Below are 13,769 nucleotides of genomic sequence, written 5' to 3'. Positions count from 1 at the left end.
GGACCCAATCCAACCCAGCAGAAAGGCTTTTTAAAAATTTATTACTTGTCCTTAGCAAATTAAGACAATTATAATAAAACATCAACTAACTGGGTTCTTGTGAGAAAACTGAGGTCAGCTTTGAAAGGAGTTCCCCGAGTGTCTGAGTTCCCAGCGGCCCACGGCTGACGGCCGGATCTGTCCTGAGGCGTCATGCGAGCCCAGTGCCTGCCTTGAAGGAAATGAACACCGAAAACAGGATTTGAGAGCAGTACTGGATTGACAGCAGAGAAGGGACTGTTCGTAAGAGCAGTTTCTCACTGAAGCTGCTACCATTTTCCTTTGTAAAGAAGTCATCCACCTCCTCCCAATGGTGCCCATTTTGAAGAAACTGCCCGAGCCTCTTAAAACAGCTTCTTGAAAGGGTTTCTCCACAACTGGTTCTGGAATGTTCTGCTTCAGCGCTGGAGGATGCTCTAAATTAGTTCACCATGATGAAGTTAGATTTGCAGTGAGCTTTAACGAGGAAAACAGTGACTGCATTAGAAACAGGAAGTAGAACATGACATTTTCTTTTTTCTTTTTTTTTTCTGAGATGGAGTTTTGCTCTTGTTGCCCAGGAAAGAGTGCAATGGCGCGATCTTGGCTCATGCAACCTCCGCCTCCCAGGGTAAGCAATTCTCCTGCCTCAGCCTCCCAAGTAGCTGGGATTACAGGCGTGTGCCACCACACCTGGCTAATTTTGTATGTTTAGTAGAGATGGGGTTTCTCCATGTTGGTCAGGCTGGTCTTGAACTCCCAACCTCAGGTGATCCACCCACCTCGGGCCTCCCAAAGTGCTGGGATTACAGGCATGAGCCACCGCGCCCAGCTGACATTTTCTATTGTAACAAAGGGCTAGGCACTGGGCCTCACCTATAAACTCCGTCACAGGGTCATGCTCGCCTTCCGTTTTGATGGTACCTGCGATGCTGTCATTCTCCAGGATGGGGAGGAAAAGTTGCACGAAGTCAGAGGTATAAGGAGGAGCAATGACGTCCAGCACCTGTGTGGGGGAGCACAGGGTGACTTCTTCCGCACACTAGTGCGGGGCATCCACCGACATTGGGGTGAAATGGCAATCAGTTTGGAAAAAATCCCTCCCCGCCCCCACCAGCTTCCCTGGTGACACCACCCGTCTCCAACATTAAGATGCCCAGGGTGGCAACGGAGGCAAAGTGTGTAATACAGCTGCTGCAGGCAGGAAGTGCTTTTTGGTAAATGAGTATCTGTCATTGTCATCACTACATCAGAAAGCACAGTTCTCAGTTAGGTACAAAATGAACTACATTAAGCCAAAAAGGGCAGTGCTAGTGTAAACAGTATGAAACATGAAACCAACGGTGCATTGCTGACCTCAGTGACAAAATAGCGAATGAGTGAAATGTCAGTGTCCAGCTTCTCCAGACACTTTCGGATGTAACTGACAACAGGAAGTACATAACCTCGACTCAGCAGGTGAACCATCCTGTCCAGCAGTGTCTTCTTCAACTCCAGCTACAGAAGGTGGACAGGGAGCTGGTTAGAGGGGGTCCTCCCCAACCCCCTGGCGAGCCCCACGGGCACTGCTCACCTGCTCCATCACGTCCAGCTGGGAGTGCTCAGTCTCAAAAAGCTTAACAAGCAGCTGCAGGACCTGGGGGTGCAGGAGTTGGTGGCAGGTGCTGATCTACAAACAGGCCAGAGGGAGCTTCGCTGAGCAATGTGGTCACACTCGGCACACAGAGAAACCGGGCACTGTCACAGTCACCAAAGAGCTTATCACTGAGGAGGAAGGTCCTGACACCTAAGCCAGGGCCATCAGCTTCCAGTAACACTTGACTGAGATTAAGAAATTTCTGCAGTCAATGAAGCTAGGTCCTTAAGAGGAAAATCCTCACTTAGGACTGAAATAACTATTTTTGAAAAGAGTATCCTCTAAACTTACTAAATAGATGCAATGTTAATGCCAACGTAAACAGCATGAGACAGACACTGTGTACACTGTGAACAGCCCTCCGCCCTCTTACCTCATCCAGCAATGCCAGGTGGACAGGGGTATGGTCGGTCTGCAGCTGAAAGTACCTTGGTTCTGATACAGTCCAATCCACCCACTTCAGCACGCCCATTGCTACCACTGGAAACCTACAGTTAAGGCAGAATGCTTCCTTTAAAAAACAATTGAAAACACAAAATATGCTAGAAAAGCATTAAAGGATGGTTACAAACAAACACAAACAACTCCATCATTCACCCTTCAATACGTCCCCCAACCTTTTTTTTTTTTTTTTTTTTTTTTTGAGACTCTGTCACCCAGGCTGGAGTGTAATGGCACAATCATGGCTCGCTGTGGCCTCCCGAGTACCTGGGACTACAGGTGCGTGCCACCATGTCTAGCTAATTTTTTGTAGAAAGAGGGTCCACCATGTTGCTCGGGCTGGTCTTGCACTCCTGGGTTCAAGCGATTTTCTTGCCTTGGCCTCCCAGAGTGCTGGGATTCCAGGCGGGAGCCACCGTGCCCGGCCTAAGCTCTGCTTATTAGTAAATAGCGTGAATGATCGGCAGCCACTCAACATGTGGTGCGAGAAGCAGAGTTCAATTCTCTGCTCACTTTAAACCACTTATTTAAAGGAAAACATTATTAATGAGCAACCCTCAGTGAGTTTGGTGAACTGGGTTGAAGTTTACCTTTATGTAGCAAACTCTTTCTTCATCCCTAGTATAAATTATTAGGGGAAAGACATGCCTAAGAGGACATACTATTTCTAGGACACGTGTATTTATATAATTGGCATAATCACAAATCATTTCTATCTAAGCAATAGTTTGTGGGTATAACTTTACCTATACATAGACCCTTCAAATCAGTTTTTGTAACTCTGGCTATCTTTTACTTCGTCTAATTTGTGAGGATGTGCTCAACAGACTTCTGGCAAATAAACACCTGAAAATTCCTCACACTGCTAAAGCTGTCCAAAGTTCCCTACGTACTGTTTAAAAATGAAAAAATACATAAAATGAGTAAGTATCGCTGAAGCCTTTGTTATTTGAGCTTTCAATATGAAAACTCAAACCACCTCCTCCCCAAAGGACTGATTGAAGAACTAAGTTTCGTTTTACTTACCTAATACACTGATAAAGTGTGCTCAATTCTGCCACTAGTTCAGAGGCCCCTTTGTTCTCGTTGCAACACAAATTGTGAACAGTTTCAACAGCTTTCGATGTTGACTTCAGCTCATCTTTATTGATACTCACGCGCTTGTTCTGAAAACACACACACAAGCTAGTGAGCCTGACAGGGCAGATATCCCTGCTGTCGGGGTGTTCTGGTATTGGCCACCTCTCCTTGCAAATCACTTTCCCTATTTCTCCTTAAGTTGGGAGTCAATTTAATTGTCAAACTTCAAAGTCACACAGTGTACAGAAACTGAAAAGCATTGAGACTAGTGTTTGTCCATGTCTTATGGAAATCAGTTTCATTTCTTTAGTCACATTTCAAATTACAGTTTGCAGAGTATTAAGAGACGTTACACACATTTTCTTGAGACGTTTAGCACTTTCTCTATGCAGAAACAGAAGAAAAGACATGCTTGATACTAGAGAGGCTCAAGATTTCTTGTAGCCAGAATTCCAAAATAATATCAAAGCAGAGGAGGAGATTTGTCTCCTAAAAAATCCACAAATTCCCAGAACCAATGGTACCTTCTTCCAGGTCTCAACCACGCTTGCCGCGTACGCCAAGATGTGGATGTATTTGTGCTTGTGGTCCTGGTTGATCCGAGCCCCTGGTTTAAAGAGTGACTGCATGAACAGGTCCAGGAAGGCTGGAACGCGGATCTGAGGAGAAGCACAGGCCCAGTTCGGGACGGCAGGCCTGAGAGCACTGCTCACCCACCTCCCCTCAGGGCTCCCTACACAGCAGGGGCCTAACAGGCTCCAGGCCGAGAGCGTGACTGAGGAAGGACCAGGACAATGATGGATTTGCATTCACAGCCTTCAGAGAATCAGACAAGCACAGACTTTCCAAAGTAACCCTACCAGTTGGCACTGGGGGTTCTTGAGAAGCAACTTACGAGTTCAACGGGAGGAGGGTCCATGCTTGTGAACATCTTGAACAGGACGGTGATGTCGGCAGGGTTCAGGGCTCCTTTGGACAGCATGGCCCCAAGAGCCTGGCAGGCCCTGGGGTAGGAGGCAGCTGTGCCCAACGCTAGTGTGATCTGACTGGCGTCGTGACCTCTTGATGAGAAAAACCAGAGAGACCGTTAGTAACGAGGCAGCTTCTTTTTTCTGTTCTTCTTTACACATAGAATACTTTACATTGTTGGGATCTCTGTTTTTCTGTCATTCACGAGTGTACTGACTCATAACATTTACAACACTGGGAAAGTGATTCAAATACAGCTTGCTGGCTCTATAATAAAGGAGTCATGCACTTTAAATACTTATGAACACTCTATTGGTAGCAGAAAATAAAGTTAATACGAGCTCATTTTGTACAGTAAGATGTGGACGACACTGTAACAATGAGATTCTGCACAACTATTTCAGGACTGATGTTATTTGTTACTTATGAATCCCAGTATAAAACCCAGGTCCATAAATCTAGCAAAGTGAAAAAGAATCAAGTGCTTTACAAAACAGTCCTCAGAGCAGCACTTTAGAATGCCAGCTCTCTCAGTATACCAAAAACAACTCTAACTTTTCCAGCTCTGCTGGATAAAAGGAAGTTTTTTTTTTTTTTTTTTTTTTGAGACAGAGTTTTGCTCTTGTTGCCCAGGTTGGAGTGCAATGGTGCAATCTTGGCTGACCACAACCTCCACCTCCCAGGTTCAAGCGATTCTCCTGCCTCAGCCTCACAAATAGCTGGGGTTACAGGCATGTGCCACCACGCCCGGCTAATTTTGTATTTTTGTTTAGTAGGGACGGGGTTTCTCCATGTTTGTCAGGCTGGTCTTGAACTCCTGACCTTAGGTGAGCCACCATGCCCAGCCAAAAGGAAGTCTACCTATATGTTGAACAGAAGGAGCTAGCAGCTTTGGCTATGGAATGAGGGCCATGGGAAGGGTTTCGTGGGGAGCACTAGGGAGGGAGGGGATGAGCAGAAACAGGGCCTCTCACTTCTCCTGGGCAAAGCGCTGCACTTCCTGGGCGATCCTGCGCACAGCAGAGCCCCCCTGCTCCTCCTGGGCCAGCACGGACATCATGGCCTGGGCAAACAGGTACGTGTGCTCCCCGTGGCACACCATCTTCTGAAAGATTGCAGGGAGAGAGGGTGTGGGGTTCACTCCTCTGGCACGGACAGCGGACTAGAGCCGAGCCTCCACCGTGCTCAGGCCCGGGGGTGAGCGTCCTGGAAGGTGCCCTCAGAAATGGAGATTCTCTCCCGGGAAGGAGCAGCTCATGCTTGAAAACCAAGACCCAAAGTAGCCTCCTTCTAATCTCAGGCTCATACAGAAAGAACTTACGGCAAACTCAGGGAGATTTTTTTCAAGGTTTTCTTCTCCTCCATCTAAAATTGTAGCTAGAGAGGTCCGGAGCACTCTCGAGAACACTTCTAGCTGCTGGCATGCTGTGGACACGCTGGTGATCTCCCCCTGGTACCCTGCGTCAGAAATAAGCTAGGACACAAAACAAGAAGTCAAAGGGGTGGCATGCAGTGACCGCACCTCCACGGGAAGCTGGCTCGTCAGTGTTCGTGGTGAGGTGGAGTAAGTGTGCGCTGGTCATGGGTCTCAGGCCTTCACTCCGCCCCCACCCTGCTAGCACCTAGGTGTGTGCCCTGGGCTGACCACCTCTCCATCGTTTCCTCATAGGCAAGAGGAAGATCAAGCAGGCACACCTAAAGCTATTCTCAAAGCATAGAGAACTCTATGTGTCCCTGCTAAATCCTAAAACACAGTCAATGCTGACCCAAAAACACAGATACAAATTTTACACTTTTCTTTCTCAGTGTAAGGCTTATGAAAATAAAACAATAAAGACCTTTATGAAAAAAAGCAAATATGAACTGTCAAAGGAAACAGACCAACAACCAAAAATAACCCTCATTCACAAACACCTTTCTCTTTAACTCCAGAACTCTTCCTACCTTAACGGTAAAGTTCAGCATCAAACAGTCTGGATGGGCTTCAGCCAGTTTGTAAAAAAGATCCCGCCACGTGGTGTGTGCAATCATCTGTTCCAGCCACGCTGGGGTCTGCCAACAAACACACAAACAGCAAAACAGGAGGAGGCCCCGCTTTTACTTGAGGGGAGATTCTGTTGTATAAACGATTGCAGGAGATTGGTGCTGATGGAGTCCCCATGGGCATCTAGTTCTGGGGGAGGCAGACCCAGAGCTGGCCACGGCCACACAGTTGGCTGAGTGACAGGAAGGTCCCTGGATGCCCACTCAGCTTTCAGAAGACTGGACTCAACACAAGAGGGTACTGAAAGTCGCTTTCTAGGAGACACCAAGGCCCGCACAGAGCTGCCTTGCACGCATGCTGCCCCAGCTGTATGCCCTCAGCAAAACAGAAAGAGGCCATTTAAATGGCACAGGTGGTCTGGCCCATCACCACATGGAGTAGCCAGAAAAACGTTTCTCTCAGCTCTCCTATGTGGCGGATGGCTTCAAGGGCTGTGCTCTGAACCTGCCATCCTGTTTGTGCCAAGGCCAGCTCCCCAAGGCTGCTCCCAGCCACAGATGGAATGCAGCAGGGCCTCAAAAGCAGGTCTGTCCAGGAGACGTGGGCTCCCAGAATGGGCACCTGTGGCTTAAAGATTCCCCACTGATATGGCTGGAGCTTTCTGGAAACCACACTGCAGCCTAACATTCTTCCTACTAACCCTCATTCCTTCTCTCTTGCCCTCAAGGGTCAGACTGCATCACAGCTACCCCAGCCTCCTCCAGCACTACCCCCATCTTCCCTCATAGTTGCTTCCCCCATAATCTCCTGCAGGCCTAGCCCTGTCTTGGCAACTGCTCCTTGGAGGAATCAAACGAAATCCACCACAACACTCCAAGGGCTGTGCCCGGGAGTCAGCCTGAGAGGGGAAGTGGTGGGAACTTGCTGTTCCTTCTCTTGGTCTCAGCACCCGTGTGCCTCTCGTGTGCAAGCATGTCACGACCCTGGGTACAGAGTTTAAAGGGCAATTCTGACTAGATGCAACTTCTGTCTCACACTTTGATTTTAGTCCCCAACTCTGCCATTACTTACATGATATGCCACACTCCACTGTACACAAGAAATGTGCAAAAGACCCTAGGGCCTGGTACTAGACAAAGAATGTCTCACCTCTCCTTCTTCAGTAAAAATAGAATCTGCTTTGCGGGGGTCAAAATGTTTGATCAGCAAACTCTTCAAGTGATTTTCCACAGTTTCCTGAACCTGCACTGGCTCAACACCTGAAAGAAAATGAAAGCAACTAGACAATGGCAAGCTCTCCATTCACTGTGTGGCTTTAGAAAGCAAACGGTCAAAAGTCTCTATGTGACTCAAATATCAAAGAATTGCTTCTGACCACTTATAAATATAAGATTTTGGAACTCTTAAAAGTAGTTATCAATGATATTCAATGATAAGACCCAAAAAGCAGCACAGAACAGAACACACAAGTCTGGTCCACCCCTGACTTCATGGAAAGGACGGCACCGTCTGCGGAGCCTCACTAAGGATAAAGACAAATGGCCACAGCGGACAGGTAGGGGGACGGAAAAACATCCCTGCCCAGTGAGGAGGGAGCAGATGGCAGCCAAAAGAGACACACTCGTGTCTAATCACCGGGACAGCAGTGCGTCCACAAGCTTCCGGACAGCACGCACTTCAGTGACGTCATCTGCACCCGGCTCCGTGGATTTACAGTAAGGCTCTACTTTGATCATATTAGCTAAAAGCCATAATCATAGCCAGTCCTAAATTATCCGTCATTTACTGCTTGCTGTAATAGACGTCTTGAAAATGACACACTGAACATACACTGTATAATCCTATAATTCTACAACATGGTAGGGAAAACAGCTCAATGAGAATCACGTTTGCAGGCTACCAGTAAACCTCAATTACTGAATCAAAGATAAGAGGCAAGCAGATACAAATGAGTAAGATAAACATAAAAATAAGTAAGAAGTTCAGCTCTTTCTTACACAAGTCTCAGAAACCAGGAAAACAAGGCAATGTATCAGTGTTATAAGGACACAAAAGTCTATTTTTAAAAGGGTGGGGGTGACTAGCCAGGACAGGGGCCACCCACAAAGCACCTGTCTGAATGAGCCACTCAGCCAGCAGGTTCACAGTTTGGGCCACAGCGGTGTAGTTTTCAGATAAGAGCTGGATAACATTCTCTGGAGACCCTCCTGCCTGAAAATACCTAGGGAAAGTAACAAAGCGGCAATTACACCAGAATGAATGGAATGATGGACAACAGGAAGGTAAGGAAGGAGGAAGAGAATCAGGTTTCAAAATTTTTAAAGCAGCAGAGGGGGCTGGGTGCGGTGGTGCACACCTGTAATCCCAGCACTGTGGGAGGCAGAGGTGGGAGAATCACTTGAGCCCAGGAGTTCAAGACCAGCCTGGGCAACATAAAGAGCCCTGTCTCTCCAAAAAAAAAAAAAAAAAAGCCAGGCGCGATGGCACACGTCTGCAGTGGCCACCTTGTGAGGCTGAGGTGGGAGAACTGCCTGATTCCAGGAGGCTGAAGCTGCAGTGAGTGGTGATTGTGCCACTGCAACAGGGCAAGACCCTGTCTTTAAAAAAAAAAAAAAGTGGCAGAGGGGCCGCCCCTTGAAGCCTTTAGTTCAGTTCACAGTACTCCTGCTTTAAATAGCACCTTCTGGGTGTATTACAAAACTTTCTCTAAATTATCCCCAGCCTCCTCCCAATACAAACACCTTTCTCACATACCTCTTCAGAGTGTTAAAGATGGAGGGCTCCATGATATAATCCCGGGTGGAAAATTTATGCAGGCATTCTTGCTGAACCTCTGCATCATCCTCTCCTTCTCCAGAATCATCCTCCTGCTGTTGGTAAATGCCAGGAGCCAGGATTTTTTTTCATTAATATAAATACCCTAATCTCACCTTAAATCGTATAATGCTGCCCATTTTGAAAGTATTCTACACACATTATTTCATTTGACTTTCATGACAATTTCATGAAATGGGCCAGGTAGTGAGCGGCTAGGAAAATGGGATCCAGGATCACACTGAGTGGGTGCGTACAACTCCTCCCTGGCAAACCGTGTTCCGTGCTCACACAAGTTACCCAACCTCTCTGAGCGTCCGTTTCCTCCTCTGTTAAGTGAAGATAATAGTAACGCCTATTCCCATTTGGCTGTTGTGAGGATTCCATGAGCTAATTTTTGGAAGAGCCCAGCATAACCCCTGACATTTAGTAACAGTGCAATAGATAGTCAACTATTATTATTATTGTTTTCACTATTCTTATTTCATACATGCCACTGAAGAGCAACAACCTGATTCTTGAAAGCGTGAGCCATCACTTACCATTAGAAAGTAAACGTCGCTAACTCGCCTTGCATCGGCACTTCTAGCTGGACTCCAGTCCCAATTCTATGTGGAAGCAACCTCAGGCCTGTCACTCAATCTAAGGGCAAAGCAGGCTTCTTCACCTGCTGATGACCACGTGAGGATGGACTGAGTGATCCCAAACCCTCTTCAACTTTAACACTGCCACCCTAACTAACAAGGAGATGCTTTTTGAACAGTCTGCACTGTGCTCATCAACCAAGGAACCTAAGAAAATATAAGACAAGACAAGGCTTTTCCCATCAAAGAAGTTTACAAACTAATAGGCGAGACAGACCTCCATGCAACCTACTCTAACATAATGGGGCAAGAGCTGGGCCAGGGGTCAGCAAACTATGACCCAGAGCCAAATCCAGCCCTCTCCTATTTTTGCAAATAAAGTTTTGTGGAACACAACCACACCCATTCTTTTAAGGATTGTCTATGATCATTTTCCCCCTGTAAGAGCCGAGTTAAGTAGTTAAGACAGAGACAGGCACAGCCTAAAATATTTGCTATCTACCCTTTTTCAGAAAAGTTTGCTCACTCCTGATCTGGACTAAGATCCCAAAAGCAGTGCTTTGGAAGCAGACAGAACCTGATGACTTCCCACTAAAGACTGTGGAGTCTTCTCTCAGACCAGATTTGTGTGGGGAACCCTGAGGCCCTGAGGGCGTGACAGAGGCCGGACTTCACCCCCAGCCTCATTCCCATATGTCTGTTCTCTTGGGCTTCCACCCTGGGCACTCACCTGCCTCTTCCATCACCTCTCAGGTCATGCTATCTACCTGCTCACAAATCCAGAATTAGCCTGGATCTCTCTCTCCGTCCTTCCTCTCTTAAGCTCCAGACTCAGGTATCCAACATTCCATTCTCATTTCCAGACAGATGTCTCACAAGTATCCAAACTCCTTAGGTCCAAAACTGACACCTTTTCCCTGGAAACAGATCTTCTTTCTACAACCCATATTTCAGTAGAGGATTCCATCATATAGCTACCTGTTACCCCCAAACCTGAAAATCATCTTCAGCTTCTCTCCCTCCCCCCACCCCCACATCCTGTCACATAGATTCATCAACTCCATCTCCCATCTGTCTATCCAAGGTGGTCCTTCTTTCCACATTTGCCTCTGCTCTTCCTTATTGTTTGTATGCTTGCAGTAGCAACATTCCCCTAAAGTCTCGGTCTTATTCCTTCCCTTCAATCATCTTTCACACTGTGGCCAGTGATCTTTGTAAGCCACAAAACTGACATCTCTCTCCTGCTTAAAGATTCCCATCTCCTTCAGGAAAAAACACCCCAGCACTAGCAACAGCATGCCCTTCCCACTTCCCCTGTCCGTTCTGACCTCTCGCCACTCCCCATTTGCAACCTGCAGCAGGACTCATCTGTTTCAATGTCTGTAGCTCTTAGTTTCCATCATCCAGACTGAACATCACAGTGGCCTCCTTACACATCTTCCTGCCTCCCACTATGTAACGTGGCATCAGGCGAACAGGATTTGGGTCACCAACTATCTTTTAAAATCCAGTTCTTGCCACCCTCCTAACACCTTTCCTAACTTTCTGTCCCTCTTCCAAGCTGAGTCACAGAATAAACATGAAATGAACATCTGGCCCACCCCCCCTCATCAATGAGAGCCCACAGGTGTCAATGGGCAAAATTAGGATCATGATTAAAATTCCCCAAACATGAGACTCCCGAGTCTCCCATCAGTGGGGTCTAGGTCTGACTGCATAAACTTGGGCAAGTAACTCACGCACTCGGTCTATAAAGTGAAGGCATTGATTAGATGGCCCTTACATGCCCCAGTTCTAACACTTTATGACTTAAAGGCTCAAAGTGAGCCGGGCATGGTGGCTCACGTCTGTAATCCCAACACTTTGGGAGGCTGAGGCGGGCAGATTACTTGAGACCAGGAGCTCGAGACCAGCCTGTAATCCCAGCTACTTGGAGAATCACTTGAACCCGGGAGGCGGAGGTTGCAGTGAGCCAAGATGGCGCCACTGCACTCCAGCCTGGGTGACACAGCGAGACTCTGTCTCAAAGAAAAAACAAAAAGGCCAGGCGCGGTGGCTCATGCCTGTAATCCCAGCATTTTGGGAGGCCGGGGCGGGCGGATCACCTGAGGTCAGGAGTTCAAGACCAGCCTGGCCAACATGGTGAAACCCCGTCTCTACTAAAACACAAAAATTAGCCGGGCATGATGGCAGGTGCCTGTAATCCCAGCTACTCGGGAGGCTGAGACGGGAGAATCACTTGAACCCAGGAGATGGTGCTTGCAGTGAGGCGAGATCAAGCCACTGCACTCCATCCTGGGTGGCTGAGTGAGACTCTGTCTCAAAAAAAAAAAAAAAAACCAGAAAAAAGAAAAAAAGGCTCAAGGTGATATCCAAGATGCCCCAAACACCAACCCACCACTGAGCCAATTCACACCCTCCCATCTGGACCACTTTGGTGGTCAGCAATTTGATAAAGTGGCAATGGAGACAAAGGACGTGGGCTTGGGTCCCCTCTCCTTCCTTACTAGTTTCATGACCTTGGGCAGGTCACTAAGTCTTTTCGTCTCACTTTCTTCACTTACCAGATAAGCAGAGTAACACCCAACTCAAAATCTTGAGTGTGGAAGGCGATAATGCATGACGCACACGGCCCAGGCTCTCCGTTAGCTAAGTCTGACTCTATCCACTCCACCCTAAGCCTCCAACACTGTGAAATGATCCAACATGCAAATCTACTCGTGTCACTCCCTGCCCCAAACTCCTGAACAAGCCATACCATTCAGCACTCTCCAAGGATCTTCAGAACCTGCTCCCTACTGAGCTCCTGCCACTGCTTCCACCAGGCAGCTAACTTCACAGGGCTTCTTTCAGTTCCAGAAACACGTCGCCTGCCTTGGCATTTTATACCACGGCTCGGAAGCCGCCATCACACCACCACCCATGGTCATCAACGTAAGCCCCACTTCATCCTTTATTCCCTCAAAACACCAGTTCAAAATGCACCAGACATCCCCAATCTTGACTCTTGTTAAAAATGCAAGTTCCTGGGCGAGGCGCGGTGGCTCACGCCTGTAATCCCAGCAGTTTGGGAGGCCGAGGTGGGTGGATTACCCGAGGTCAGGAGTTCGAGACCAGCCTGGCCAACATAGTGAAACCTCCTCTCTACTCAAAATTTAAAAACTTAGCTGGGTGTGGTGGTGGGCGCCTGTAATCCCAGCTACTCGGGAGGCTGAGGCAGGAGAATCGCTTGAACCCGGGAGGCAGGGGTTGCAGTGAGCCGCGATGGTGCCATTACACTCCAGCCTGGGCAACAGGAGCGAAACTAAGCCTCAAAGGAAAAAAAAAAAAAAAAGCAAGTTCCCAGGCTCCCGTCCAGACCAACCGTTGGGCTGTCTCCAGAGGAGGGATGTGAGAAGCTACATTTCAACCATGCGCCGCAGGTGGGTCTTTAGAGTTATGGAGGGGACACACCGGCCAGACTAGAGCTGCCTGCCCTGACTCTGCAGGCCCTGTTCTCAGGGTGGAACACAGTGATCCCTCCTGGGCTTCCACCCCAAACCCTGGAAGGTCAAGGCCCGAAGATCCTTTCCATCAGTTTGCCCAAAGACAGATGAAATCAGCCCAAGGTGCTGAAGAGTACAGTTTATAAAACAGTAAAGCACATGTAGGAATGCCCTAAGTTCTACTTTTTCACCATGATACTGGTGTGAAGTTTTTCCACTTTATTTTTGTTTAAAACTGTGTGAGCTCCGGGCCCAACCCTCCACCTTAGCGTTGGTGTCCCGCCCGCCGTGGGGGTCGCAGGTTGCTCCTGGCCGGAGCAAGGGGGTACGGGGTGCCTCGGGCCGCCCTGCGCCAGAGCCTCCGCCGCCTCACCCCCGCCCCACGGTCCTGCAGGCGAGGAGGCGGGGACCCCGGCGGCCGCGCTGCAGGACCCCGGGTGGGCGGGGGCGGGGCGGGCTGTGCTTGAACCACACGGTGACCGCGCGGGCCGTGCGCGCGCACACCCCCCGCACGCCCGCGGCCTCGCGCCGCGCGGCCTCGCCGGGAGCGGGGCCGGCCCGCCGGCGGCGGAGACGAACGATCCTCGCCGGGGGGCGCCAGGTGTCCCGCCTCACCTGGCCGCCGTCAGCCTCGTCGCCCCACTCGGCCGCGTTCCCGTAGTAGTCCTCGTCCATGATGGCGCCCGCCGCGGCCCCCGCCACGCTCTCCCGCGAGCGAGCGCCGCGCATGCGCGAGGCGGGGACAGGCGGGCGGGCGC

At 49.0% G+C, this 13,769-nt stretch overlaps 1 protein-coding gene across 5 annotated transcripts; it reads right to left on the bottom strand.

The window, feature by feature from the left end:
* Positions 1 to 24: 24 nt before the first annotated feature.
* Positions 25 to 13,762, bottom strand: NELFCD (negative elongation factor complex member C/D). 5 transcript variants are annotated; one of them, XR_013400082.1, is made up of 15 exons: positions 13,627 to 13,762; positions 8,883 to 8,998; positions 8,240 to 8,349; positions 7,278 to 7,387; positions 6,089 to 6,196; positions 5,466 to 5,618; positions 5,119 to 5,249; positions 4,071 to 4,236; positions 3,700 to 3,834; positions 3,122 to 3,261; positions 2,028 to 2,142; positions 1,592 to 1,755; positions 1,375 to 1,515; positions 895 to 1,024; positions 25 to 495 (listed from the first exon to the last, which is right to left on the bottom strand). XR_013400082.1 is itself a non-coding variant. In XM_077952081.1 (15 exons), exons 1-15 carry the CDS (start codon positions 13,738 to 13,740, stop codon positions 461 to 463), a joined length of 1,881 nt encoding a protein of 626 aa, XP_077808207.1. In that variant the 5' UTR covers positions 13,741 to 13,762; the 3' UTR covers positions 25 to 460. The 5 variants fall into 5 exon arrangements, 2 of the variants coding, with proteins under 2 accessions (XP_077808207.1, XP_015004187.1); XR_013400083.1 differs by having other exon boundaries at positions 1,464 to 1,515; XR_001447420.3 differs by having other exon boundaries at positions 1,464 to 1,515; positions 1,592 to 1,687.
* Between the last annotated feature and the right edge of the window lie 7 nt (positions 13,763 to 13,769).

The sequence above is a fragment of the Macaca mulatta genome, chromosome 10 (genome assembly GCF_049350105.2).
Source record: "Macaca mulatta isolate MMU2019108-1 chromosome 10, T2T-MMU8v2.0, whole genome shotgun sequence".
Classification (NCBI taxonomy): Eukaryota; Metazoa; Chordata; class Mammalia; order Primates; family Cercopithecidae; genus Macaca; species Macaca mulatta.
The sequence above is the reverse complement of the archived record's forward strand: the minus strand, read 5'-3'. Positions and strand labels throughout refer to the sequence as shown.

Coding starts and splice junctions, on each gene's coding strand:
- NELFCD (XM_077952081.1), bottom strand. CDS start 13,740: ATGCGCGGCGCTCGCTCGCGGGAGAGCGTGGCGGGGGCCGCGGCGGGC. Junction 8,350..8,882: donor ATCTTTAACACTCTGAAGAG/GTATGTGAGAAA, acceptor TACTTTCCCTAG/GTATTTTCAGGCAGGAGGGT. Junction 1,516..1,591: donor AGCTGGACGTGATGGAGCAG/GTGAGCAGTGCC, acceptor CACCTTCTGTAG/CTGGAGTTGAAGAAGACACT.